Consider the following 27,422-nt stretch of genomic DNA (forward strand, 5'->3'; position numbering starts at 1 on the left):
GGTGCTTTTATACTTGCTTTATCACAAGGATGGAAGTCTTCCTCTGTACACTCATAAACATCCTGGGCAGAAACGGCCAGCCCCCAAAATGTGATTAACCTTTAACAAATAGTCCTGCAGCACAGCCTGGCCCAACACATATAGAAAAATCAGATCAAAGGAGCCATCTCCACACCTACTGAAAACCATTTAGGATGGAGGAGAAAAAAGACATCATCCATAACCAGTCACATTATACCAAGAATAAAGGTTGAAGAAACGAAAGAGGAGACCAGAAGACTTGAAGGCTGCGTGCCAGGTAAATTCTGACCTGCAGGAAAATAAACATTTCATTGGCTTGTTCGGAAAAGCAAGTTACCCCCTCCTCTCATTTACCAGCCTGGGACGTTCAAAACGGGGGGTAGGCCCGGGGCTGCTCTGTGCTCCCCCAGTCAGCTTCAGCCAGAGTGAGGAAGGTGAATGACTTGGAGAGCTCGTGGGTTATGGGGACCTGTCTGGAACACAATGCTAAAGGGGCAAGGAGATAAAGTGCCACGCACTTCTCATCCCCTAGAGAAGCAGGCGTGGTGGTCTGAGGGATGACATACATGTGGAGGTGTTCACAGCAGCTTTCTCAAGAGGCCTCAGCTCAGATATCAGGGGCTTTATTTCTCACCTTTTTACAGCCTCTACACAGCAGAACAGGAACTGCTGGCAATTACCCAGTGAGTTTTGGCCGTGAAGACAGTATTTCCAGCCAAAAGCTCTTGGGTCTGATGTTTTCAGATAATTCCAGCCATGTAGATGTGTATAAAGGCTACCTCGGCGTCTCCCTCCTTCCTCTCACCTCCAATAAAGGCCCTAGCCCCTAGACCTTGTGAACAGAGAGAAAGGCTACATTGGAGTGTATGTATTGTTAACATGTAGCTTTATTTCATCAGTGCTCCATTTTTAATGAGTATTGGACTCAGTTCCTAGGGATGGTCTGACCTGGCAGTCTTCTGTTCGAAGAGGAGAAAGCTTTTTAAAAACAAAACCAAAAACACTTCAGATTAGAAAATACGAAAAATCATGGGGGTAGGGAGGTCATCCCTTGAAATGATTATAAGCAGTACAGTGTGGAAATAATGCCACATTGGGAATCAGGAGACTTGGGGACTAGTCTGGGCTCTGCCACATATTAGCAATGACCTTGGGCATGTCACTCACCTCTGGGCCCTCACTTCCCCCCCTGAAGCATTTAGCATGGTTATCCTACAAGGCACCCGGCAGGGACAAAGACCTAACAAATGTCACCAACGTTTGCCATCAAGTCCATTCTGTAGACATATTTGGTGTCCTCTCCATTCGTGATGGAAACTTTAAGAATGTCCAGGAAGAAAGACCAGAAATATATTTTAGGCAAGTCCAGCATCTCTGGCCATCCCATAGAAGATGCCTCTGGCTGCAATGAGGTTGGTTGGAGAATCAAATTCAACTATCGTCCCTTTGTCCAGGACCAGGACCCTAGCCAAAGAAAAGAAGTGGTCAGGTCTCCATCAGCTCAGATCTGGCTTCGTGGTCCAACCCTGCCCTTCTGAGTACAGCTCAGACCCCTCAGTGACAATGCCAACCCTTCCACTTCAGTCAACCCACCCAACACTAGCACTATGCCACATGTGCACACTTGCAAGACTGGTTATTTTAGCCACTCCATTTGCTGTTCTGGCAGATGAGGCAGTTTCTAGGATCAAACACAAGGTCCTATTCATCTCTGCTAGTCAGGGCTCTGAAAACCTTCCTTAATGAGCCCTTCCCCTCACCAGGATCACAGGAGTGTGCACAGGGAGCCACGGGCCTGTATGTATCCATCTGCTTTGTGCCAACTCACAAAGGCACACGGTGGGAACGGCTGCAGTGAGGCCTGACGCTGGAATCTGGCTACAAATCTGGCCGCTGCTGATGGGTGGATCTCCCCCCGCCCACACATACATAGTCAGGCCTGGGCCTGGGCTTAGACTCTCTTGCCAACTAAACACAGGATACACCTAGTGCAGAGCTGACAAGCTGGCTCCCAGGGTGAGGTGGAAGCAGAAAGGGCTCCCCCACGTCCTAGGAGATGCTCCCCAGTAGGAGGGCCTGGACTGCATGCAGTCGTTGACCCCCCTGTGGGGCTCCTGGAAGAGCCCCTTGGGAAGAGGTGTGTCTGTGAACATCACTATCTAGCCACTGCCCACCTCACTTCAGTGGCTTCCCTTTGCTCTTGGGGTGAGGACTAAATGCTTTCCCATGGTCCCCAGTGCAGCAGAGTGAGGCCTAGCTTTCTTCCCCTCCTCTTGGTTCTATTGCCCCTTCTCCCTTTCAACTCTTGTGCCCTCTTACCTCCGGGCCTTTGCACGTGCTACAGCCTTTTCCCGAAATTTCCAGCTCCCTCCCTATCACGTCTCCTTGCTACCCAACTTTTACTCGTCCTTTAGGGCTTGGCGCTGCCTCTATGGATTGGCTCCTCTGCCTAGACATGTGGACCCTTGCTTCCTTCCTGCAGGCTCTAATTACATGTTCAGTAGCGTGATTATGTCATTAATTTCTGCCTGATCCACTCAAATGACTGAACTCCCAACCTCCAAGGTCAATTTGAGGTTTTGCCCCTCAGGGCTGCTGGTAAAAACCATTTTCAGTTAGGCCTGGGAAGAGATCCTGTTGGTCTGGCCCTTTCCCTTGTGTGGACCCAGGGCTCAAGCCTTCCTACCCACTCTTCTCCCAGTGGGTCTCGGATAGGAGTGGAGAGCGGGCATATGGTGGGGATGGAACAGACAGTAGCGTCAGGCATTCTCAGCTTGGTTTCCGAGCCCCTGGGACCTGTGTGGGGACACTTGAGAGAGGGACAAGGTCTGCCCATTGCCCTGTCCGTGTGTTTCCCCCGCTCCCCACACCCTACAGATGTTTGTTTTGGGAATGAAACCTTGTCGAGGTACTCCCACCATACTACCTCAGCATAGATTCTTTGCAGCCTCCTGCCTCTTCCTCACCCTGAGCTCCTGTGCCTCCAAAGGAGCTAGCCTGGCAGTCCAGTACCAGCTCACTTCCATCAGGCTCCTGAGTCCCCCAACCTCTATCCTGTCCTCCAGAGCTACACCTTGACATTAGGCACAATGAGAGAATAGATCACATTTTTTCCTTTTGGCTGAATGGGCTGACTCCCCAGGGAAGCTGTAAGATACCAAGAGCAAGGCTTCTTCCCTAATTCTTTTGAGAAGCTGGTTCTAGGGAGAACTACAACAAGGGGTTAGGGAGGAAATGAACATATTCTAGGATCACCTGCACTTTTAATACTTTATTTCACTGATTACTTACAACAACCTCAAGAGACAGTTTCATGAAGGTTTTGCAAATTGCCCAAGGTCACACAGCAGCAGAGCCAGGCTTGGGACTCCGCCCTCTGCTTTCCCACAACAAAGCGTCTACTGTGCGTGGACCCAAGAATCGTATACCTTTCCTCAGTGGCTTCTTGGTCTATATGCCCACAGGGTGGGAATGAGGAGCAAATGAAGCCATGGGCAAGGTGCTCAGGAAGTGACAGGATTTAGCATGAAGGATCTGGTTCCCCTCATCTCAGCATTAAGGGCTGGGGTAGGGGAGTGAATCGAGCCTCAGGGAGCCCCAACATGCCCATTCCCAACATTCTTACCTCCAAAGTGTCCCTGTGTCTCAGAAACCATCACTGTGTACCCAGTGCCCAGGTGACCCATGGTGTTATCCCCCTTCCATACCGCAGATAATCCCCTAAGGCTCCCACATCCACATAGCCAGATGATCTGCCTGTCCCTTCGCCTGCCCCTCCCTGCTCGGGTCCCAGCGCGCTACCTGGTGTAGTCCATGATGGTGTTCAGCCTGTGCGCGATGGTCAGCACTGTGCAGGTCTCAAACTGGGTGCGGATGGTGGCCTGGATGAGGTCGTCAGTCTCCAGGTCAATGGCGGCCGTGGCCTCGTCTAACACCAGGATTCGACTCTTGCGAAGCAGGGCTCTGGCCAGGCACACGAGCTGCCGCTGGCCCACACTGGGAGTAGGGAAAGCAAGGAAGTCTCCAGCTGGGTGCCCCCAACCTGCCCCCCAGGCTTTCCTCCCCAAGCTGTTTCTGTCTCCGCTCCTTTTCATTAGCCTCGGGCTGGCTCTCTGTCTAACCTCTCCCATTTCTGCCTTAGCCCAGGACTCCTGGAACACAGAGCTGAGGTCTGGACACCACCGGGATAATGAGGGGCCTTGAGGTAGAGCCAGTACTTAACACTGTGAAATCCCCAGTCTCTCCGTGGCACCCCCGGCTCTCTCCGTCTGTGCTTCTTCCCCCGTCTCTCTCTTTAGCTAGTGCCACCGTGCCTCTGTTTCACTCTATCAGTCATTTACACCTTAGTAATCACACACTGGAATGACTCCTCCTGGTATTTGCATATATCATGCTATCTTGCTGAGCCTAATACCACACAATTCAGCCATCTCCTGCCCCCATAGGGAATACAGATTAGGGCTCTGGTGGGAACTCAGAAGGGGCAGGGCAGAGGAGGATCTAGGGGGCTCCCCACGTCTAGTCACTGGAGAGGTGGAGGAGGGGTGAAATGCATATCTTCAACCCCTGCCTTGGAAGCCAGAGCTAAGGAACAAAGCAAGGCGGTGTTCCCAACCACAGAGGCTACAGCACCCCCACACCCAAGGACAAATACCTCAGCCCTTCCCAAAGGGGTGAGTCACTCCAGCCCAAGTGAAGACCAGGCTCTCTTTCAGCCCATTCCCGCAACTAATGAAGGTTTTGGCAGCAGAATGAGCTGCCAGATAGAATTTAGGGCTGATTTATGGTGGGACTGGCACAGGATACAGGTTATGCGTAAAGTGACTACAAGCTCAGGGAGGGAGGAGGGGAGTGGATTTCTGGCTCAGGTCCTGGCTGACGTGGGGATGGAGGGGTGATCTGGCGAGATGTGCTGATGGCAAGCAGGGATCAGAGAATGGGCCAAAACACAGCTATGGGGCACAGGGTCTGGTAGCCTAGGCTTGTCCGCCAGCCACCCTCAACCTGGTTGTGTGAGTGAGATCCAGGGACTGGACACATTCATTCTTACAAGGCTGACTCTGGAGGTGGGGGCATCCCACCAGTGGCTATGAGGCAGCAAGTAAAGGCTTGGGGCAAAAACTCCCACTTCCCTGAGTCCTTGCCCCACCCCTTGCTAGCTAAGTGGCTTTGGGCAAATCGTTTTATACTTTGGAGCCTCATTTCTAGCCCACAGGACTGCAGTAAAGATTAAAGGAGATAGAGGAGGCCAACGTGCCTTGAACACTATTAAGATTTTCCAGTATTCATGTATGGATGTGAGAGTTGGACTATAAAGAAAGCTGAGTGCCAAAGAATTGATGCTTTTGAACTGTGGTGCTGGAAAAGACTGTTGAGAGTCCCTTGGACTGCAAGGAGATCCAACCAGTCCATCCTAAAGAAAATTAGTCCTGAATGTTCATTGGAAGGACTGATGTTGAAGCTGAAACTCCAATACTTTGGCCACCTGATGCGAAGAGTTGACTCATTTGAAAAGACCCTGATGCTGGGAAAGATTGAAGGCAGGAGGAGAAGGGGACAACAGAGGATGAGATGGTTGGATGGAATCACCGACTCAATGGACACGAGTTTGAGTAAACTCCGGGAGTTGGTAATGGACAGGGAGGCCTGGCGTGCTGCGATTCATGGGATCACAAAGAGAGTCGGACACGACTGAGCGATTGAACTGAACTGAACTGAACTGACATGTACAAGTTTTTGTTTTTGTTTTGTCTGGAGAGAGTCCACTCAGGTATGGACTGAGTAGAATAATAAGAATAGCAAAATTTCTTAGGAGTGTATCCAGTCTAAGTGCTTTCCATTTCATCACAAAACCCATAAAACCACCCTGTCCAAATGATGGCGGCATGGTGCTAAAGGAATGGAACTGTTGTCCCATACTCCTTTTAGAGTTAAGAAAACGAAGGCACAGAGAGGTTAAGCAACTTGCCCCAAACCACACAGTTAACACAGGCACATGTATCTCAAGCTTTTAGACTCAGTGAGAAGTGACTCTGACTCTCTCTGATACATGACCCAGTGGCTGGGGATATAAAATCTGGGGCTATAAGGAAGCAAAGAAAGGCCTGGAGAGCTCACTTTGCCCACTTCTAAACCAGAGACAAAATTGCATCCAACTCGGAAAAAATAAAAGACTTCCCTGAAGTTCTGTATGTTTCCTCTGGTCTTCTCAACAGGTTCGGTCCACAGCCCCCTCATCAGGCCAAGCACAGCACTGACAACCTCACAAGAGGAAACTGACTGGGGCCTTGGAGTCTTCCAGACCTAGCTGAAAGCCCAGGCATGTCTTCTCCCAGCTGTGCCCCTTTGGCCCTAGCTCAGTCTCTCTGGGGCTTGTGTGAGGAGTCAGTGAGAAGCCTGGCACACAGATATGCTCAATACAGTAGAGTGCCCCAAGTTCAAATCACTAGGCCATTCAAATATGACCTAAATCGAATCCCTTATGATTATACAGTGGATGTGGCAAATAGAGTCAACGGATTAGATCTGATAGACAGAATGCCTGAAGAACTATGGACAGAAGTTACTGTACAGGAGGCAAGGACCAAAACCATCCCCAAGAAAAACAAAACACAAAAAAAGGCAAAGTGGTTGTCTGAGGAGGCTGTACAAACAGCTGAGAAAAGAAGTGAAAGGTGAAGGACAAAGGGAAAGATACACTTTCTCACTCACCTAGAGCCAGACATCCTGGAGTGTGAAGTCAAGTGGGCCTTAGGAAGCATGACTACAAACAAAGCCAGTGGAGGTGATGGAATTCCAGCTAAGCTATTTCAAATCCTAAAAGATGATGCTGTGGAAGTGCTGCACTAAACTTGCCAGCAAATTTGGAAAACTCAGCAGTGGCCACGGGACTGGAAAAGGTGTTTTCATTCCAATCCCAAAGATGGGCAAGGCCAAAGAATGTTCAAACTATGGTACAGTTGCACTCATTTCACATGCTAGCAAGGTAATGCTCAAAATCCTTCAAGCTAGGCTTCAACAGTATATGAACTGAGAAATTCCAGATGTACAATCTGGATTTAGAAAAGGCAGAGGAACCAGAGATCAAATTGTCAACATTGGTTGGGTCATAGAAAATGCAAGGGAATTAAAACAAAAACAAAAACCCACTTCTGCTTCATTGACTATGCTAAAGCCTTTAACTGTGTGGATCACAACAAACTGTGGAAAATTCTTAAAGATATGGGAATACCAGATCACCTGACCTGTCTCTTGAGAAACCTGTATGCAGGACAAGAATCAACAGAACTGGTCATGGAACAATGGACTGGTTCCAAATTGGGAAAGAAGTATGTCAAGACTGTATATTGTCACCCTGCTTATTTAATTTATATGTAGAGTACATCATGCAAAATGCTGGGCTGCATGACTCACAAGCTGGAATCAAGATTGCCAGGAGAAATACCAACAACCTCAGATATGCATGTGATACCGCTCTAACGGCATAAAGTGAGGAGGAACTAAAGAGCCTCTTGTTGAAGGTGAAAGAGGAGAATGAAAAGGCTGGCCTAAAATTCAACATTCAAAAAATGAACATCATGGCATCCAGTTCCATCACTTCATGGCAGATAGATGGGGAAAAAATGGAAATAGCGGCAGATTTTATTTTCTTGGACTCCAACATCACTGTAGACAGTGACTGCAGCCATGAAATTAAAAGATGCTTGTTCTTTGGAAGAAAAGCTATGACAAACCTAGACAGCATATTAAAAAGCAGAGACGTCACTTTGCTGACAAAGGTCCATATAATCAAAGCTATGGTTTTTCCAGTAGTCATATACAGAGGTGAGAGTTGGACCCTAGATAAGGCTGAGTGCAGAAGAATTGATACTTTGGAATCCTGGTGCCGGAGAAAACTCTTGAGTCCTTTGGACAGCAAGGAGACCAAACCAGTTAATCCTAAAGGAAATCAACCCTGAGTAGTCACTAGAAGGACTGGTGGTGAAGCTGAAGCTCCAATACTTTGGCCACCTGATGTGAAGAGCCAAATTTCTGGAAAAGACCCTGATGCTGGGAAAGACTGAGGGCAGGAAGAGAAAGGAGCGACAGAGGACGAGATGGTTGGATTGCATCACCGACTCAATGGACGTGAATTTGAGCAAACTCTGGGAGATAGTGAAGCACAGGGAAGCCTTATGTGTTGCAGTCAGTGGGGTTGCAGAGTCCGACACGATTTAGTGACTCAACCACAACAAGATGGGAGTGGGAGGGCAGGAGAGGGCTGGCCTGGTGTCATTTGATGCTACATCCTCTAATGCAGCGGAGTGCTATTCCTGACCCACCCACTCCCAGCTGTTACCTGAGATTCTCCCCACCCTCGGAGCACTGGAAGTCCAGGCCTGCGGGCTGGGAGCTCACAAATGTGTGCAGGTGGGACAGCTCCAAAGCTTGCCACATGTCTTCCTCTGAGTAACAGCCAAAGGGGTCCAGGTTCATGCGCAGGGTCCCCGAGAACAAGATGGGGTCCTGGGGACAAAGCAAGTCCTCAGAGGGAGGCAGCTCAGGCCCCAGAGGGAGCCATGGGCCCCGAGGCCAGGGAACAAGAAAGGGATTGAGGTGGCAGCATTTCCACCGTGTCCCCAACCCTCCAGGAGGGAGGCAATGGCCAAAGAGATAGAAAAATGCCTGTGGAGACATGATAAACCTCAGCTTTGCCAACCCAAAGTCCTCTGCTAAAGTAGAAACCTTGAGCTGCTAATCTGACTCCAGAGTGTCCAGTCGGCAGAAAAATACTCCAGAGAAGCCAGAAAAAGTGAAACGTAATGCAGAGCTGTGAAACCAGGAGAGCAGCATAGAACACCTCTGGTGTGGGCCGTATGGAAGAGTCTGTGGTTCTGCTGGTCTAGGAGGTCAGAGGACGGGTGATATGGAGCAGGATACATCTGTCCCTTCCAGACCCATGACACGTGGTCCCTCTGTGGCTCTGCCCCTGCTGTCCTGCTCCCCAGCTTCCCAGATGGAGGTCCCAGTCTTGAACCTCAAGCTACAGGACAAGCGTGGAGCCTGCCCCCAGGGTCACTGGTCAGTGTGACCAGACAAAGCCAGACTGGTACCTGGGGGATGATGGTCAGCTTAGAACGCAGGTCATGGAGCCCGATGTCGGCCACATTGAGGCCATCGATGTAGATTTCGCCCTCAGCCGCCTCCAGGATGCGGAACAGGCAGAGAGTCATGGACGATTTGCCAGCCCCAGTGCGGCCCACGATCCCCACCTGGAGAGGGTAGGAGGCTGTCAGGCAAAGGCGGGGGAGTTGGTGGGTCTGTCTCCAGGACTCCCCTGGAAGGCTAAGCAGACCTCTAGGCTGGGTACCTGCCATCCCACAGACCCACATTCCCCAGGCACAAACCCGCCCCACACGCACCTTCTCGCCACCATGCACTCGCAGACTCAGGTCCTTCAGCACCAGCTCCAGGCCTGGCCGGTAGCGCACGGAATAATTTCGGAACTCCACCTCACCCTTCAGTGGCCAGCCTGCTGGCGGACGGCTGCCCTCCACCACCCAGGGGGCCTGGTCACCAGGGGAGGACAGGCTCTGCATCAGGGGGCCATCTCTTCCCCAGCCCAGCCCTCTTCCATCTTCAGTCTGCCTCTCTTCCCAGGCCCCTGCCATCCTCACCTACCAGGGAGCCTGGCGGGGAGCCCCTGGCACTTGTGTGGCCCAACCTTGTGGTTCAATGACTCTATCCATCTGACATTATTCCCCACAGAACTTTGCCCTCCTCTACTCCCCTCATGCCCAAGATCCCTGAGCAGCCCCTTCCACATGCCCCGACTCCCCCTTTCACCATTCTTTATTATTGGGTGGCTACTCCATGACAGGTGGTGGGGTAGCAATAGCAAACGAGACAAAGTCCTTGTCCCTGTGAGGCTCACATCCTAATCTAAGGAGGCATACAGTTAACAAATAAGTAAGTCTATATAATGTCAGATGGTGATGAGTATGGAGAAGTGCCTGGAGAAGTCCCTGCTGTTCGTACAGGGTGGTCAGGGAAGGCTTCCTGGAGGAGGTGATATTTAAATAAAGACCTGCAGGAAGTAAAGGAACCAAACAAGTAGCTATCTGAGGGAAAGGCATGCCAGGCAGAGGAAACAGCAAGGATAAATACCTCCAGGTGTGCTCTGGAGCACAGTGACAAAGGTGAGAGGTGGGAGACAGGTAGTGGAAGACCCCACCATGGAGGGCTTGGCAGGGCAGTTTAAGGACTGTTTTTTTGTTTTTTTTTTTTTTACCTTGAGTAAGATGTAGGGCCATGCACAGAATAATAATGTGATTTGGTATGTTTTTAAGGGATCTCTCTGCTGCTACTTGGGGAGGCAGAGGGCAGGATGTTTTGAAACAGGGGAATCAGAGTGTCAGCAATCAATAAACAAAGCGGCCAGTACAGATAATCTGCTCTCCTGCTGCTGCTGCTGCTGAGTCGCTTCAGTTGTGTCCGACTCTGTGTGGCCCCATAGACGGCAGCCCACCAGGCTCCCTGTCCCCGGGATTCTCCAGGCAAGAACACTGGAGTGGGTTGCCATTTCCTTCTCCAATGCATGAAAGTGAAAAGTGAAAGTGAAGTCGCTCAGTCGTGTCTGACTCTTCGAGACCCCACGGACTGTAGCCCACCAGGCTCCTCTGTCCATTTGGATTTTCCAGGCAAGAGTATTGGAGTGGGGTGCCATGCTCTCTTGAGGAGGTATCAAAACAATGGGTAGCAGGATTGGGGGCGGAATATTTGAGGCTGTGGAGAAAGGATCATGTATGTAGACAGGGGAAATTGTAATGCTAGGCATGAAGAGAGAGAATTTGAAGATCCCAGAGAATGGGGGGAGGAGGGGGTGATAAGAGAAGCCGGGAGAAGACAGGGACAGATGGGGGCCCCAGGGGCAGGAGAGGCCGGGTTGGGAGGAACAGACGGGGTCAGGGCTCAGTGGGGGCTGACAGGGCAGGAGCTCAGGTCACAGAAACCATGAAGTGCCTTCAAGAAGCAGCGAGGGCTATTTTGTCCAAATAATGCCGAGAGGTCGAACTAGAGAAGAACAGCGAAGCATCCTTACCTCTGGAACCAAGGAAGTCGCTGCTGAGTGCATCCAGCGGAGTGATAGGGCCAGAAACCAGGCTGCAGGAGGCAGACAAGCCACCAGGTGACAAGGCAGGGGGAGAGCACCTATTTCAAAGCTAGTTTCATGACAAAGGAGAGCAGAGAAATGAGATACAGGATACGCAGGAAAGGGGGGGTTGGTTTGAGAGTCTAGAATGGAAGGTTCGAGTGCACATTTTTGCATGTGGATGGGGACCGTCCAACAGAGGGAGCAAGAAGGATGGTGCAGCAGGCAATTAAGGACTGAAGTCCTCGGGTGGCCACGCGAACAAGTAGAAGGAATGCACTGTGAAACGAGAAGGGACACTTCCTGTTGAAAGAGGAAAAAGGTGAAGGGACCCAGGCAGGTTCGAAAGTCCAGAGGCAGGTAGGCTGAGGGGGCTCACATCTCATAACCTATTTCCTCACTGAACTGTTAGGCAAGGTCGATGGCTGAGCACAGCGAGTGGGAGCTTAAGGAAAGGGAATGGCCAAAACAAATCTTTCTGAAACTGGAAACATAGGCTTCCTGGAGAAGCAAGATGGGAATACCCTGCAGTGGTGTGTGGTTATAAACTTGAAGTAAAATCAATGATCTTCTCCAGCAACATTTTAGCAGCCGAGCACCGGCATGTAGAAGGTAGACAGATGGGCTCAACTGGAGAGAGGATGACAGAGAGAAGCGCAAGGGAGTTGAGAGTGTTGGCGCTGGTGGAGCACAGAATCCAGGCTGGATGAACTCATGGACCGAGGGACAGAGGCAGGTCACCGGACCGGGGGTCCCAGGGAGGACAAAGTACTGTGACTGAGGAGGGCCTGGAACACGGGAGCTGTTATCTACTCATCAGGAATTGTCTTGTCCAACTCTGAACCCTCTGCACCTCCTCACCTAGACCTCTGGTTGACTCTCTTTAAGGACTGAATGAAGAGCCACCCGAAGAGCTGGCCTAGGGGGGATGTAGGGATGGATGGTGGGCCATCAAGCACCCCTACCCGCTATTCTCAACTCTCCCTGCCCCAGGCTGATTCCGTACCCACCTCCATCTCCGTCTTGGAGTACTCCTTGACTCTCTCCACAGCCACAATATTAGACTCCAAGTCTGATATCGTTCGTATCATCCAGTTCAGAGCCAACGTCACCTAGCCAGAGGGACTGGGTCATAAGTGGGGCAATCTGTACTCCCTTGACATGGCTATGGGAGGAGCTCAGACTCCTTCGTTATGCTCCTATCCCAACTATGACCCAGGTGGGCCTGGGCAAACCCATAGCTATGCCACCTGGAGCTCTAATCACAATTGTACCTCAGGCAGTGACAATGGCCCCCCATCCCAGTGTTTCTCAAACGAAAGGCTCCCCATCCCAGCGTTTCTCAAACTTTAACATGCGCAAGAAAGATTTCCCAGGGAATCTTCTTAAAATGTAGCTTCTGATTCAGTAGGTTTGTGGCAGGACTAGAGCATCTACATTTCTAACAAGCTCACAGATGATGCAACTGGTCCTCGGACCACACTTCGTGAATCAAGAAGTTTTGATAGACACGCAAAAGCCAGAGCCCCAGGCCTATTGTATCAGAATCTACAGTTTAAGATCTCCAGGTGATTCATAGGCATACTGAATAGTTTGAGAAGACTGACCTGTCTGGATTGTCCTTTATTTATCAAAACTCAAAGACTTGAGTCACCTGAGGCATTGCAAATATGATCTGCTTCACAAAAATTCCATTTGCAGCTGTTTAACCTTTTTTCAATATCAGCTGATATCAGGGTGACCTGCTCAGGCTCTAGTTACCTGCTCCAGGTACTTTCTCTGCAGGCTTGTGAAATAAGGTGTAGCCTAGCTCCCCATGTCCCTGCCCCAGGACCCCTGTCAAGGTTGATCTTGTGCAGGCACAGCAAATTTCTATTTGTCTCTTGGGGCCAAGCTCCAAGGTCATTTCTCCAACACTCCCAGGTAGAGACCTCCTCTGGTTCTTACCTTTTGTCCTTCCTCCACTAAGATCTGCACACCCCGAAGTATCATCCCCTGCTGGTGGGAGTGACTCTCCCTGCTTGACTGGGAGCTCACAGTTTGGGAGATCAAAATCTGTGGCTGGTCCCCATTTTGGGTAGAGTGGGGTACTCAGGAGATGCTTATGAAACCTGGCCTCTGCCCCGGGGCGGCCCTACTCTGGGGCTGAGACCTCTGTGTACCTGTAGGGCGTAGGACACAGACAGGCCCACCAGTCCTGGGCTCAGGCTGCTTCTTCCAGTCACAGCGAAAAGTGCAGCAAAGAGCACAACACAGTTGCCCACGAACTCCACTCGGATCCCCAGCCACCTGTAGAGATCAGGCAAGGAGGAAATGGGGCAGATGCAAGAAGGGGGCTGTTTAGGGGAAAGGAGGGGCTTGGACCCGGAACACCAGGCTCTCTCCTGCAGAGACCCTGGCGGAAACTCATGGAAGGAGCAGGGGCTGATGGAGTGCTTTCTGACCTATTGGAGGCAATGTAGGGGTAGCAGCTCTTCTGGTTGGTGTCCACCTTAGCATCACTGATGGTCTCAAAGTCCTGGCTGCGGCCGTAGGCCCGGATGACGCTGGAGCCAGTCACCGTCTCCGAAAAGTGGGAATAAATGGGCGAGCGGCTGACAGATTCCAGCCTCTTCAGCTGCCGTGAGGTAGCCACATAGAAGCGCTGACAGAGGTTGGAGAAAGAACTTAAGAGTCAGGACCCTGGAATCCCAGCTCAGTCCTGCGTGTCCTCTGGGCCCATCTGCACCACCTCCCCCTCCATCCCACTGCCCCATAAGACCTCACTCCCTTCCCTCACCCGAAAGAACCTGAGACTTGGGGTCCTGATATGGTTCCATGAACTCCCCCCACTCTCTCCCCTCTGGTCAGCTCTGCTCAGTCCTTCAGGCCACTTTGTCCACAAAGCCTTTCCCAATTCCCTCTCAGCTCCTGGCCACTCACTCTGCAGGCCTGAATTATCGCACTGACTTCATTTTGCCTCCCAAGTCAGTGACAATGCCTGTCTCCACTTAGGGGCCTGGCAATGTGTTCACACAATCAAAATTTTGCCAAATTTGCAAAAATAAGATAATTTCATATACTTTTTCTTAAGGAACCTCTCCCCACTCCACCCCTCGGTTGTTTAAATGTCAGCCCCACAAAACCACAGTCTGCCTCTGTCTTCCATCCTCTGCCCTGTGGGCCCCAAGATGGCCAGGCCCATGCAGGATGTACAGCTGAAAGTCCCTGTCCCAGGACAGAGTGCAGCCCAGGTCACAGTCTTCACACGCAGGCCTGAGCTTCTGCCACCTGTGGGTTACCTTCATCAACTGATTAATGGCAGGACAGGGGATCAGCAACACAAATGCCTTTTACAGTTACCTGTATCTGAATATTATCACTCATCTATGTTAAAAACCATGTAAGTTTATAAGATATGCATCACATATCATATATGCATCATATGATATGGCATGTAAGTTTAGATGATACCTAAAATCAAGGGAAGGATAATGTGTCTTAAACTGTTGACAAATAGCCAGCAGGAAGGAGTTCCAGGGCCAGTCATAATTTACAAGGATTTAATTTTATCCTATTGATAACTCTATGAGGTGGGATCTAAGATTCTATTTTACAGGTGAGGAAAATGAGTTTCAAAAGGGTGTTTACTGAATCAAATCCAGCTGTGAAGGTGAAGGGGGGTGTGCCCTCCCTACATCTGCCACAGGTGGCCCCCAAGAGAGCCCGGCCCACACAACAGCCACGCTCACGCTAAGTCATGCCCACTCACTCAGGGCACACCTGGACAAAGAGGTAGAGGACAGCCAAAGGCAGGATGACCACGGCAAAGAGCGGCGTGCTGGCCACGATGACCACAAGGGTGGAGATGGAGTTGTAAAAGGAATTCAGCAGCATGAGGATGGTGGGAGCCAGGATCTCATCAATGACGTAGATGTCCTTGGAGAAGCGGTTGAGGATGCGGCCTGAGGGCGTCGTATCAAAGAAGGACTGTGGCGAGCGCATCTTGTTGTGCAGCAGCGCCTGGTGAAGCAAGCGGGCAGCTTGGACACCACCCACCGCCATCGTGATAGCAGACAGCATGACCAGGAGCCCTGATGGAGGAGGCAGAGGGGCACTTGTTCACCTGGGCCAGGTGGCAGAATGCAGGGCGAGTTCCAAGATGAGGGATCCCCTCAGTGGACTAGGCAGACTCAAAGGCAGGGCGTAGCTAGGATGAGCTAGACAGGTCTAGAGGCAGGAAGACTGCGAGGGCGGGTCAGGGAGTCGCTGGGGTTGTGACGGTAGAGAGAGATCCAGAGGCAAGGGCACGCTTTGGGGGACCCAGCAGCGCAGAGATGAGCAAGGAAACACTGGCGCCCCTTCTAAGTATCTCTGCAGGCTCACCTTGCAGAATTCCCAAGGCGGCGTAGACACCTAGTCTGTAGGAGGTGCTGTTCTGCTGGTTGTCCGCTGCAGCCTCATCGGTCCAGGCACTGAGCCACACGTTGGCCCCAATGGCAGCTGCACTTTGACCCCCATACAGCAGACAGATGACTAGAGTGGTCCAGAATCCCACAGCCTTGGCGTAATCCCAGTACACGCTCAGCTTCACCTGTGTGGCCACAGCGGTCAAACAGAGGACTCCCGTGAGCCCCGGGAGTGCTAGGGGCCTGCCAGCCTCTCCAGCCTTCCTCGCCCACCCTACTCACAGTGCCCATCTCGGTCTTCTCCTCCTGGGTCAGCACATGGCTCGCCTTTGCCTCGGTTGCCGGCACGGCCTTTTCTGCCGCACCTAGGCGCCTCCTAGGCACAGACCGACCCTGGCCCTCTCCTTCCGAGGACATGGCACTCATCTGTCTGTGGAGGCAACGGGTACAGGCCCAGAGAGGTGGCCTCCAGCACAACCACAGACAGACCCCCAGCTGGATCCTTGGGGAGTGTCAGGGAGAACACCCACCTGCCCCACTCCACAGCAGGGCGTGGGGGCCCTGCCACCATCTCCCGGGGGTGGACAGTTCTCAGGAGCTCACCTCATAAACTGCTTCTGGACCTCGTATGTCACGGGCTCATTATCTGTTAGGTCTGTGTGATTGCTGAGCGTGTCTTCAATCATCAACACTCCCTCATCCTCTTTGTCCTCCAAGGCTGCAGTGGGGAGGCAGAAAGGAGAGGTTGGCAAGCTCACCCTGCAAAGCCCTGCTATCCCCCAGTCCCACTCCAATAAAGAGGCCTGAATGGATAAGCAAAAGGGAAGATGAGAGGGACTGAGAGGGCAGCAAGAACAACAATAAAAATAAATGACCAATTTTGTGTTGAGAGAAAAAAAGAGGCAGCAAGAAAGACTTATGTTAGACAGGAAGAAAAGCTTCCCATCAGGGACTATGTGGAAGAGGATTCAAATATAAGGGTCAGGAGCTTGGGCTCTGGAGTCAGCCTGGCTAAGCTTAAATCCCACTTCCTCACCACATGACTTTAGGCGGGCATGTAAAGTGGGGATAATAATAGTACCTACTTCATCGTGTCATTGTGAGGATTAAAGGAAAGAATGTGTGTCAAGAGCTTGCAACAGGCACAGCCCTTAGTAAATGCTCGAGACATGGTAACTGCGTATACAGAAGCAGACAAGAAAGCCCAGGAGAAGGTCTGAGAGCCAGCCCGGAGCCCGAGGTTGAAGAGCCAGGACTGAACAACAAGGGGGTCTCAATGTCTCAATATGCTCCACGAGAAGGGAATTTTTCTGTTTGTTCATTGCTGTCTCTGTAGTACTATCAAGACTGCTGTCTCGCTATTGCTGGAATAGTGCCTGGACAAAGTTAGCTGCTCAATAAATAAATGTTTGTCGATAAATACATGACTTTTCTAAGCATTTCCATAGTCAAAGGTATGGTTTTTCCAGTAGTCATGTATGGACGTGAGAACTGGACTATAAAGAAAACTGAGCTCCGAAGAATTAATGCTCTTGAACTGTGGTGTTGGAGAAGACTCTTGAGAGTCCCTTGGGCTGCACGGAGATCAAACCAGTCAATCCTAAAGGAAATCAGTCCTGAATATTCACTGGAAGGATTGATGTTGAAGCGGAAGCTCCAATACTTTGGCCCCCTGATGCAAAGAACTGACTCACTGGTAAAGACCATGATGCTGGGAAAGATTAAAGGCAGGAGGAGAAGGGGATGATACAGAATGAGATGGTTGGATGGCATCACCAACTCAATGGACATGAGTTTGAGCAAGCTCTGGGAGATGGTGAAGGACAGGGAAGCCTGGCTGCAGCCCATGGGGTCACAAAGAGTTGGACACGACTGAGCGACTGAACAACCAAAAGCACTTGCATGTTTACTCAACAATTCATCTGTAAAACAGCCTTGCCGTACAAGCTGGGCCTGGGCCCATAGGCCCTTTCAACACATAGGAAGACTGAGGGAAGAGGAGGAGGAAGAGGGATTCGACGTCATCCAGTTTACTTTCCCTCTTGCTGATGTCTGACATCACACGGATGATCCAAGTACTCCAGAACCTTCCTGCATAACACCAGGGCTGTCCAGAGACGCTCAGATGCCCCAGGACACGGAAGATGCAGGGAGGGGAGGGGAATATGAAGAGCCAGGAATGGCAGATACCTGGACTGTTGTTGGCTTCCTGGTGCTCCTTGTCCTCATCAGGTGCATAGTTGCGGAGGAAGTTGGCAAAGGAGCCATCCCGCTGCAGCAGGGCCGAGTAGGTGCCCATCTCAGACACGTGCCCGTCAGATAGCACTATGACAAAGTCCGTCTGGGGCAGGAAGCTGATGCCATGAGTCACCAGCACCCGGGTCTGGGGAGAAGGCAGCAGGCTATCACACCTACTGTCCTCAGCACACACCCTTGGCACGTGCGGGGCCACGGAGCAAGCGTGAGGTGCTTGAGTGCCAGCAGCAGGAGCAGGCACATCAGGGACTCAACCTGTGCTCTCCAAAGGCAACTCAGCGCCTGAGGGGCACTGCCTACCCCGCCCCAGGTCTCCCCGGTTGCCCAGCCTGTTCCATAGGCACTCCATATGTCCAGGTATCACCAAACCCCTTGGCTTCCCACCAGTCCTCTCCTGTGGCCATAGACTTCATTTTAGCCCACTTAGCCTCTGGGAACCTCACCTTTCCTGCCAGCACACCTTCTGGCCCAATGACTTGGTCAAAGATATGTTTGGCCACATGGGAGTCCACGGCTGACAGTGGGTCATCCAGCAAAAAAATGTCGGCATCACTATAAACAGCTCGGGCCACACTGACACGCTGACGCTGGCCCCCAGACAGGTTAATGCCCTGATGGAGAAGGGAGGTGAGAAGTGTGTATTGGGTGGAAGAGAGTCAGGCCATCACAAGGGGGACAAAGGCCCTGTCAATTATCATTCAGCAAGGCAGACCTCTAAATTCACATTTCATATGCCTGGTCCTATCCCTGGGAGGCTCTAAGGTCATGGATAAAGGGGTGGTAGCTCTCAGAGTCCCCCCAGAGTAGCTGAGGACAACTTGCTCCCTGCCCAGCTGGTTTCCCTACCTTCCACCGTCTTACTCTAGGAGGCTGGAAATCCCCAGGAGGTAATAGACCTTTTAGTCTCCCATTGCCCATATGGTCTGCAGATGACTTTTGTAACAATTATCCCTTCTGGTCCTCATGTCAGTCTTTCCAGGGAGGTATCATTAGCCCCACTTTCTAGATGAAGAAACTAAAGCCCAAGATGTTAATGACTTCATCCAAAGTCCAAACTATTAAAGGCAAAAGCAAGAATGGAAACCCAGCATCCACCCCAGAGTTCATCAACCCTGAGATCATTCACATACCAGGGGGAAAGTGAGATCACTCTTAAACCCATTATGCAGAAAGTCAGACACATAGCAGCAAGGCAGACCCCAGCGGGCAGACCCCAGAGGTACACCTTGCTTTCCTGCCACCAGCTCTCCTCATTCCCTCTGGAACAGGCTCAGCTCTTTAGGGGTACCCTGAGAAACTGACCCCTGGGGACAGCAAATGTGGGGTGGGAGCTGCAGCTGCTGAGAAACGAAGGGTGGCCACAGCAGCTATATGACTGAGGCATGTGAACATGTCTGCATTCGACCAACCAGGCTTCCTTCAGTGCTACTATGCTCTGGGCACAAATCAGGCTTGTGAGGTCAGTGTGGGTCCAGGAGAGACGGGAAGGAGGAGTTAGACTGTAGATGGGGAGGTCTGCTCTGGGTTCCTATCATCTCAGACTCCTACTTAAAAGTTTCTCATCCCCACTGCCAGACTCAGGCCCAAATCATTTCCCCAGACCAACACGAGAGCCTTGCCACTGGTTCCTATGCCTCTGGGCCCCTTCACACTGCAGCCAGGGCAGCTTTTCAAAATGCGATTCATGTCCCTGCTTAAAACTCTTCGCTGACAAATTGAACATCCAAATAAAAAATGATGGTAATGGATTATAATCCACCGAATCACATAAGCAAACATGAGCCCGCACTGATAGAAAGAAACTAAAGAATAAGCAAAAAGGGAGGAGAGGAAAGCTCTTTCTTAGAGTAAAATGCCAACTAATAATCATAGAAAGAATGGAGTTACAGAATCAACATTTGGCCCACATCATAGTAACACTGACTCAGGCAAAAATCAATGAAGGTTATAAAATGAAATCATCGATGGACGATATCATCTCAAGCAAGAGATCAAAGTTAACATTAGTCAGTAAGACATGAACTGACATCATGTGCCTCCCGATATGACGCACCAAGGATACAACATTACCTGCAAAAAAAAAAAAAAAAAACAAAACAAACAACTAATGGTGTTCAAATTGAGAAACTTTTTGCCAAACATCTGGCCTGTACTCTTCAAAAGTGTTGATATTCTAAAAGACAGACTGGGCCTCCCCTGGTGGTCTACTGGTTAAGAATCTGCTTTCCAGTGCAGAAGATGCAGGTTCAACCCCTGGTTGGGGAACTAAGATCCCACATGCTGTGGAGCAACTAAGCCCTCGCCCTGTAACTACTGAGCCTGCCCACTTCAACTCGAGAGCCCACGTGCTCTGGAGCCTGTGTGCCACAATTAGAGAGAAGCCTGCGTGGTGTAAGGAAGAGCCCAAAGAAAGAGCTCTTATGCCGCAACAAAGAGCCTGCACAATCCCACACAGCCGAAAGTAAATACATAAATATTTAAAAATAAAATAAAAGACAGAGACTGAGAAACTATCCAGATTGACAGAGAATGAAGAGATATGACAACTAAATGCAACTCATGATCCTGGATTGAATTCTAGACCAGGGAAGAAAACAACAAAAAAAGACTGGGATAAACAATGACATTTCAAAGGTCAGACAGTGATTTTTAGATAGTAACACTGTATTAATGATAAATTTCTTGATTTTGATAACTTAACCATAGATCCGTAAGAGAATGTCTTTGTTTTGAAGGAATATACGTTGAAATCTTTAGTGTCTAAAAAAAAGAGGTGAAACTCTTAGAAGAAAACACAGGAAAAAAGTTTCATGACATTGGACTTAGCAATGACTTTATGAATATAACATCAAAAGCACAAGCAACAAAGGTAAAAATAGAAAAACTGGATTACATTAAAACTGAAACCTTCAGTGCAACCAAAGGACACAGTCAGCAAAGTGAAAAGGCAGCCTTCAGAATAGAAGACAATATTTGCAACTCATATATCTGATAGGGGGTTACTATCCAGTCTATATAAAGAACTCCTAGAATTCAACAACAAAAAACTAAACAACTTGATTAAAATGTGGACAAAGGACTTTAACAGACATTTCTCCAAGGAAGATATACAAACTGCCAACAAACACATGTAAAGGTGTTCTGAACATTACTCTTACTTATCTCATACTCATATTACCTTACTTATGTAAAGGTGTTTCGACATTACTAATGACTGGGAAATGCAAATTGAAATGTCAATGAAATATCACCTCACATCCATTAAGATGGTTATTATAAAAAAACAAAACCAAAAAAAACAAACCACCACCCCAGAAAACAACAAGTGTTGTCCAGGATGTGTGCAAGTTGTAGCCTTTGGGCACTGTTGGTGAGAATATAACATGGTGCAGCCATCATGGAAACCAGTATGGCAGTTCCTCAAAGAATAAAAACATAGAATTGATTTACAAATTCCGCTTTAGGGTATCTAGGGTCTTAAAAAGGCCTTTGCCCACCCACATTCACAGTAGTATTAGTCACAATATATGAAAGGTGGAAGCAACCCAAGTGTCCACTGAGGGGTGAATGGATAAGTAAAAGCTGTTGTTTAATGGGTACAGAGTTTTAGTTTTGTAAGATAAAAGGAGTTCTGGAGATGGGTTGCACAACAGTGTGAATGAACTTACATTACTGATCTATATACTTCTAAAGATTTTTAAGTTAAAGATTTATGCTATGGGGACTTTCTTCATAGTCCAGTGGTTAAGAATCTGCCTTCCAATGCAGGGGTAGGAGTCCAACCCTCACTTGGTCGGGGAACTAAGAGCCCACATGCCATGGGGCAACTAAGCCTTTATGCCACAGCTAATGCCACCACACTCTAGAGCCCACACACTGCAACTGAAGAACCCTCCACCACAGCCAAGCCCCGGCACAGCCAAAAAAGATCCACGTCATGTATATTTTGCAGCAGCCAAAAACTAATAAATTAATACAAAAATAAAACTTTTCATTGATATCCCAAGGTTTTTAGGGTAAAGATCAAAACCTTAACTAAAGTCATCAAAGTTCTACGTATTACCCTGCATCTTTTGCACCTTGCTAACCTCCAGTCACACCAAATTGCATCAGATGCCTTCCATCCTTAACCCTAACACTAACCCTCAAAGAAGCAACAGTTAGAACCGGACACGGAACAACGGACTGGTTCCAAACTGGGAAAGGCGTACGTCAAGGCTGTGTATTGTCACCCTGTTCATTTAACTTATATGCAGAGTACATCATGTGAAATGCCGGGCTGGATGAAGCACAAGCTGGAATCAAGATTGCTGGGAGAAATATCAATAACCTCAGATATGCAGATGACACCACCCTTATGGCAGAAAGTGAAGAATTATTGAAGAGCCTCTTGATTAAAGTGAAAGAGGTGAGGAAAAAGCTGGCTTAAAAACTCAACATTCAAAAAACTAAGATCATGGCATCCAGTCCTACCACTCATGGCAAATAGATGGGGAAACAAGGGAAACAATGACAGACTTTATTTTCTTGGGCTCCAAAATCACTGCAGATGGTGACTGCAGCCATGAAATCAAAAGATGCTTGCTCCTTGAAAGAAAAGCTATGACCAACCTAGGTACCATGTTAAAAAGCAGAGACATTACTTTGCCAACAAAGGTCCATCTAGTCAAAGCTATGGTTTTTCCAGTAGTCATGTATGGATGTGGGAACTGGACTATAAAGAAAACTGAGCTCCGAAGAATTGATGCTTTCGAACTGTGGTGTTGGAGAAGACTCTTGAGAGTCTCCTGGACTGCAAGGAGATCAAACCAGTCAATCCTAAAGGAAATCAGTCCTGAATATTCATTGGAAGGACTGATGTTGAAGCTGAAGCTCCAATACTTTGGCCACCTGATGCGAAGAGCTGACTCATTGGAAAAGACCCTGATGCTGGGAAAGATTGAAGGCAGGAGGAGAAGGGGACAACAGAGGATGAGATGGTTGGATGGCATCACTGACTCGATGGACATGCGTTTGAACAAGCTCCGGGAGTTGGTGATGGACAGAGAAGCCTGGGGTGCTGTCATGGGGTGGCAAAGAGTTGGACACAACTGAGGGACAGAACTGAACTGAACTGAACCCTTAAACGTTTTCCATCACCCTTGGTAAAAGCCATAGTCCTTACAGTAGACTTAAGGCTTTATGTCTGCTGCCTGGATACCTCACTGACTTCACTTCCTCCTCCTCATCCCTGCTCATTTCATTCCAGCCACACTGTTCTTCTCGCTGGTCCTTAAATGCCCCAGTCACACTCCTGCCTCAGAGCCTTTGCACTTACTGCTCTCTCTGCCTCAGATGTCCCAGACAGGGCTTCATGTTCCCAGATACAGACCACTCCTTCACTTTGTTCAAGTCTCCAGTTCTCAGTGGGGCTTTCACAAAGCATACTGATAATACAACCTTGCACATCATTTCCTCTTAGCATTCACCTAATATTATACATTTTACTGATTCACCTTGCTAACATATCTTTCCCCACTAGAATGTAAGCTATATGAAGGCAGAGATTTTAGTCTGGTGTTTGTACTAACGTATGGGCTGCCCGTGTGGTGCTAGTGGCAAAGAACCCACCTGGCAATGCAGGAGACATAAGAGATGTGGGTTTGATCCCTGGGTCAGGAAGATCCCCTGGAGGAGGGCATGGCAACCCACTCCAGCATTCTTACCTAGAGAATGTCATGGACAGAGGAGCCTGGAAGAATCAGTCCATGAGGTCACAAGGAGCTGTACACGACTGAAGTGACTCAGCACGGACACACAGTTACTAATATATAATATTGCCTGGCATATAGTAGGTATGTCATAAAAATCTGATGAATGATAAGAGCTTCTTCCTTAGCTGTTAAGATTCAGCTCAAAAGTGATACTTTTCCTTATGCAGACTACCTCCTTTACTCCTTCCCAGTACCTTGAACAGGCCTTTAACCTGGCCTCCAGGACATTCTACAGCCCCTACCCGTTTATAAGTCAGCTTCCCCCAGTAACGGATCTGCTTTACCAGTGCCTTGCACAGAGCTAGGCATGACATCATTAATAGATGAATGTGTGAATGAACGAATGCTTATTTGGATCTGAGCTGGACTGAGGTTGACAGCTGTGTGTGCTAACTCCCCCAGAGAGTGAGATAAGAGACTGTACCTTCTCTCCAATCTCCGTCTGGTCCCCACCAGGCAGAACCTCCAGATCAGCTAGCAGGGCACAGGCCTCCAGAGCCTTCTGGTACCGCTTGGGGTCCAGGGCTCGACCAAAGAGCACGTTTTCCTGAAGAGTGCAGTTCTGGATCCATGCCTGCTGGGGCACGTAGGCCACGGAACCCTGGCCAAAGGAATTTACCTCAGCGTTTGCCCAAGGCCTGGCCAAGCTTCCCTTCCCAGTAATCCCTGCCCCTCTCACCTTCATATACACCTTGCCTTCCAGCTTCTCCATCTCTCCCAGCAGGGCAGACAACAGGGAGGACTTCCCGCAACCCACAGGCCCCACCACGGCCACTAGTGCCCCTTTTGGCACCTGGATATCAAGGCTGGGGGTAAGGAGACAAGTAGCCCAGTCAGAGGAGGAATCGAGGTTTTGTCCCCCACCTTCCACCTGAAGACCCAAGCTCTCCTTCTTTTCAGACAGCACCCTGGCAAGCTGAGGCTCTTCCTGCTTCCCAGGTCAAAAGCTGACAAGTGGGAGCGTGGGGTGGGGGGGTGGGGGGGGTGGGGGGGGGCGGTTTCTGCTACGATCTGAACTGTGTTCCACTTTAGGCAGCTGAGAAGGGAAGGAGAAGCTGGTACCTGTGCAGGGTGGGTGGCAGGTCCTGGGCCCAGGTAAAGGTGCCATTGTGTATAATGACAGCGTAGCCTGGGAAGACAGAGGTGCACAGGGTCAGGGGGCCCAGGGCAAGGGGGAGAGGATCCCTGGGTGGAAGAGCCCTACGGAAAGGAACCAACGGGAGCACAGGGAAGCTTGCGGGTGGTGAGGGGGAGGTGGCAGGGAGGAGTAAGAAGCGCCCTAGAGAAGGAAGGTGATGGCGGGTCCTGGGGAGGGGTAGCAGAGGAGAGTAAAGAACCAGAAGAGAAGAGGGCAGAGTGAGAGCAGATGGGAAAGGAGGATGAAGCAAAGGAGGCCACAAGAGAAAAGTTAAAAGTTTGAAACAGAATTTTCTGGAGAAGTGGCTGGGTTAAGAGAAGCCCAGGTAGAGGCTGTCTGGACCTGGGGTGATGGTCTTTCTTTCCACACACTGAGGGTCAAGTTCATCTTGGCTCAGGAAATGCTGGATCCGTTTCAAAGACACACTGGTCTGCATGCAGAAGGGTGTGAGTCAGCCCTGGAAGCTATGCCTTTCTTACACCCATCTCCTCTTACCCTTGCTGGCCCCCACCTTCCTGGGTGAGGCTGGGCCCCCTGAGGGCCCAGATGCTGGTGCTGGGTCCCTTCTCATGCCTGAGTCTTGGCTGGCTCCCACTGCCAAAGATAGGGTCCATGTTGGTAAGAGGAGGCTGTCTCCAGAACTTGGGTTTCCAGAAACCCTACCTAAATGACTCCAAATGGCCCATGAGTCTGCTGACCAAACAATTCTTCATAATGCCAAATGGCCCTCCCCTGATTCCAATAACTCTCCCTGATTATCCCCGACCCTAAATAGCCCCATCAACCTGCCCAAACTCCACTAGAACCCCAGCCCTACCCAGGCTTACCTGGGCCAGGTTGCTGATTAACTGGGGCAGCATGTTGAGGGGAATTTTTAAGATGTTGAAAAGGGACACGGACACAAAGGCCTTTTCAGCATCCAGCACATTGTTCTTGTCCACGGATACGTATACTCCGAGGGTGGTCAGGGTCACCTGGGCAGCGGTGGGGATGGGTGTCAGGGTGGAGTCTGCTGGGTTCAGAGGCCCAGGCTGACCAAGCAGGAGACGGGACAGCAGCCCAGGTATGGGCGCCTCACCAGGAAGGGGGTGCAGATCCAGATGAAGGTGGATATGGCGTGGAGGTAGGCAACCTGGCGCATCAGCCGGAGCTCATCCTGCCGGATGCCCTCCACCTGCTGCAAGAAGCTGGGCTCCCAGGCGTATAGCTTCAGCACCTTGATGCCACCCAGGATCTCGCTCATCAGCTTGATGCGCGAGTCCTTGAACTTCATTTGCTCTACCTACGGAACGTGCGGCAAGGGCGTACCTGAGCCCCTCCCCAGACCTCTACCAATAGGGGCACACATCTTCTCTGCACTCACACACACACGGCAGCTAGACTGCCCACCACTCCTCCCTGCCAGCCTGTACTGTACCCCAGCCTGGAATGCCCAAGCCAAGCTCCCTTCCTCTCTGCTGGACAAAATCCTGCTCCAGCCTCAGTGCCCATCACTGACCATCCCAGGCCCCTTCTCTGGGTTTCTAAGGCATGTTCTTATAGGGCACCCTGAACATGTATGCTGTCTCAAATCCATGTGAGCCTGAGGGAATAGATCCCTTATTTCTCTTTTTTACCCAGTCCCCAACCCAAGGTGTAGCAGGCCACACTAATTTATTCATTCAGCCCCAATTTATTGAGTACCTACTATGCACCAGGCCACGTGCTAGACGTAGGGCAGATAATGATAAACAACTGAAGGCCCCAACCATCATAAAGCTGACAGTCTGATAGGAGAAGTAGCTAAGATGCAAACAATCACCTGAATAAATGCTTACGCTAAATCAGTATGCATACCCCAATGGGAGTAGCAGGATTCTGGGAGAGAATAATTTGGGTGGGACCTGGGAAATCAAAGTTTACGCTGGGGTGAAGGAAGGAAAGGAACTAGGCAAGCAAGGAAGGCTGAAGCACATTTCAGGGAACAGTACGTATGGTAGCCCGGAGGCATGCAGAGCTTGGTGATTTGGAGAAAAGAAAGGCCAGACTGGCTGAAATTTAGCCATATTCCAGGAGGTGAGGGTTTGAAAGGTGAGCAGGGGCCTAGTGGGTGGTAGTGGAAATTTGTCATTTATTTTGTGTACAGTGGGAAGCTAGGGAAGACTTCAATAAATGTTTGCCAATAAAGGACTGAATGACTGGCTATTTACACTAAGTGCAATGTGGTGGAGAAACTCTCATTAGACCAGAAGAGGCAAGTTCTGTCTGATTCTGGATTGCTGTAATCTCTCTGGGCCTTGGTTCCTTAGTTGCAAAATGAGAATGTTTCTAAAGCCTCTCAGGGTTGTAAGGCAAGAGTAAGCTAAGGTTTGTGAAAGTGGCTTAGAGCCATCTGTACTCAGTAAGCAAGGTAGTGGGTAAGGCCCAGGTTAGTGACTGCACTCCTCCAGGCACCTGGCCAGGGCTCCAGGCAGGAACAGCTCAGTCTGTTAGCACCCACCTGGAAGGCACGCATCTTCACAGCCACAGCTCCGTTGAGTGGGATTAGCAAGATCATGAGAGCAACTCCAGCCAGGACGGAGGGACCCAGGTTCTGAGGATGCACGATGGATAGATTAGACAGACAGACAGACCAACATACACAGTATATAGACAGAGCCCAACAGACAGAAGCCTATTGACCTGAAATGCGGGGATGGGCCCGAAGCAAAAGTTAGTGGTCAGCCAAACAGATGGACAGTGAAAAGAAGACTTAC

At 50.0% G+C, this 27,422-nt stretch overlaps 1 protein-coding gene across 1 annotated transcript in view; it reads right to left on the reverse strand.

Moving 5' to 3' along the window:
* Positions 1–965: 965 nt before the first annotated feature.
* Positions 966–27,422, reverse strand: part of ABCC3 (ATP binding cassette subfamily C member 3) — a 47,857-nt gene continuing 21,400 nt past the window's right edge. The window contains exons 11-31 of the mRNA XM_068977563.1: positions 27,167–27,259; positions 25,766–25,969; positions 25,515–25,661; positions 25,030–25,117; positions 24,612–24,678; positions 24,229–24,355; positions 23,974–24,150; positions 18,240–18,407; positions 17,731–17,923; positions 16,144–16,258; positions 15,823–15,970; positions 15,518–15,725; positions 14,915–15,225; positions 13,597–13,796; positions 13,315–13,441; positions 12,163–12,264; positions 9,423–9,569; positions 9,114–9,272; positions 8,360–8,526; positions 3,823–4,017; positions 966–1,485 (exon numbers count right to left, since the gene is read on the reverse strand). Of these exons, the coding sequence (XP_068833664.1) occupies positions 1,377–1,485; positions 3,823–4,017; positions 8,360–8,526; positions 9,114–9,272; positions 9,423–9,569; positions 12,163–12,264; positions 13,315–13,441; positions 13,597–13,796; positions 14,915–15,225; positions 15,518–15,725; positions 15,823–15,970; positions 16,144–16,258; positions 17,731–17,923; positions 18,240–18,407; positions 23,974–24,150; positions 24,229–24,355; positions 24,612–24,678; positions 25,030–25,117; positions 25,515–25,661; positions 25,766–25,969; positions 27,167–27,259 (3,252 nt within the window). The 3' untranslated portion in view covers positions 966–1,376. The remainder of the gene's footprint in view (positions 1,486–3,822; positions 4,018–8,359; positions 8,527–9,113; positions 9,273–9,422; positions 9,570–12,162; positions 12,265–13,314; positions 13,442–13,596; positions 13,797–14,914; positions 15,226–15,517; positions 15,726–15,822; positions 15,971–16,143; positions 16,259–17,730; positions 17,924–18,239; positions 18,408–23,973; positions 24,151–24,228; positions 24,356–24,611; positions 24,679–25,029; positions 25,118–25,514; positions 25,662–25,765; positions 25,970–27,166; positions 27,260–27,422) is intronic.

Source organism: Capricornis sumatraensis, chromosome 8 (genome assembly GCF_032405125.1).
Source record: "Capricornis sumatraensis isolate serow.1 chromosome 8, serow.2, whole genome shotgun sequence".
In the NCBI taxonomy this organism is placed as follows: Eukaryota; Metazoa; Chordata; class Mammalia; order Artiodactyla; family Bovidae; genus Capricornis; species Capricornis sumatraensis.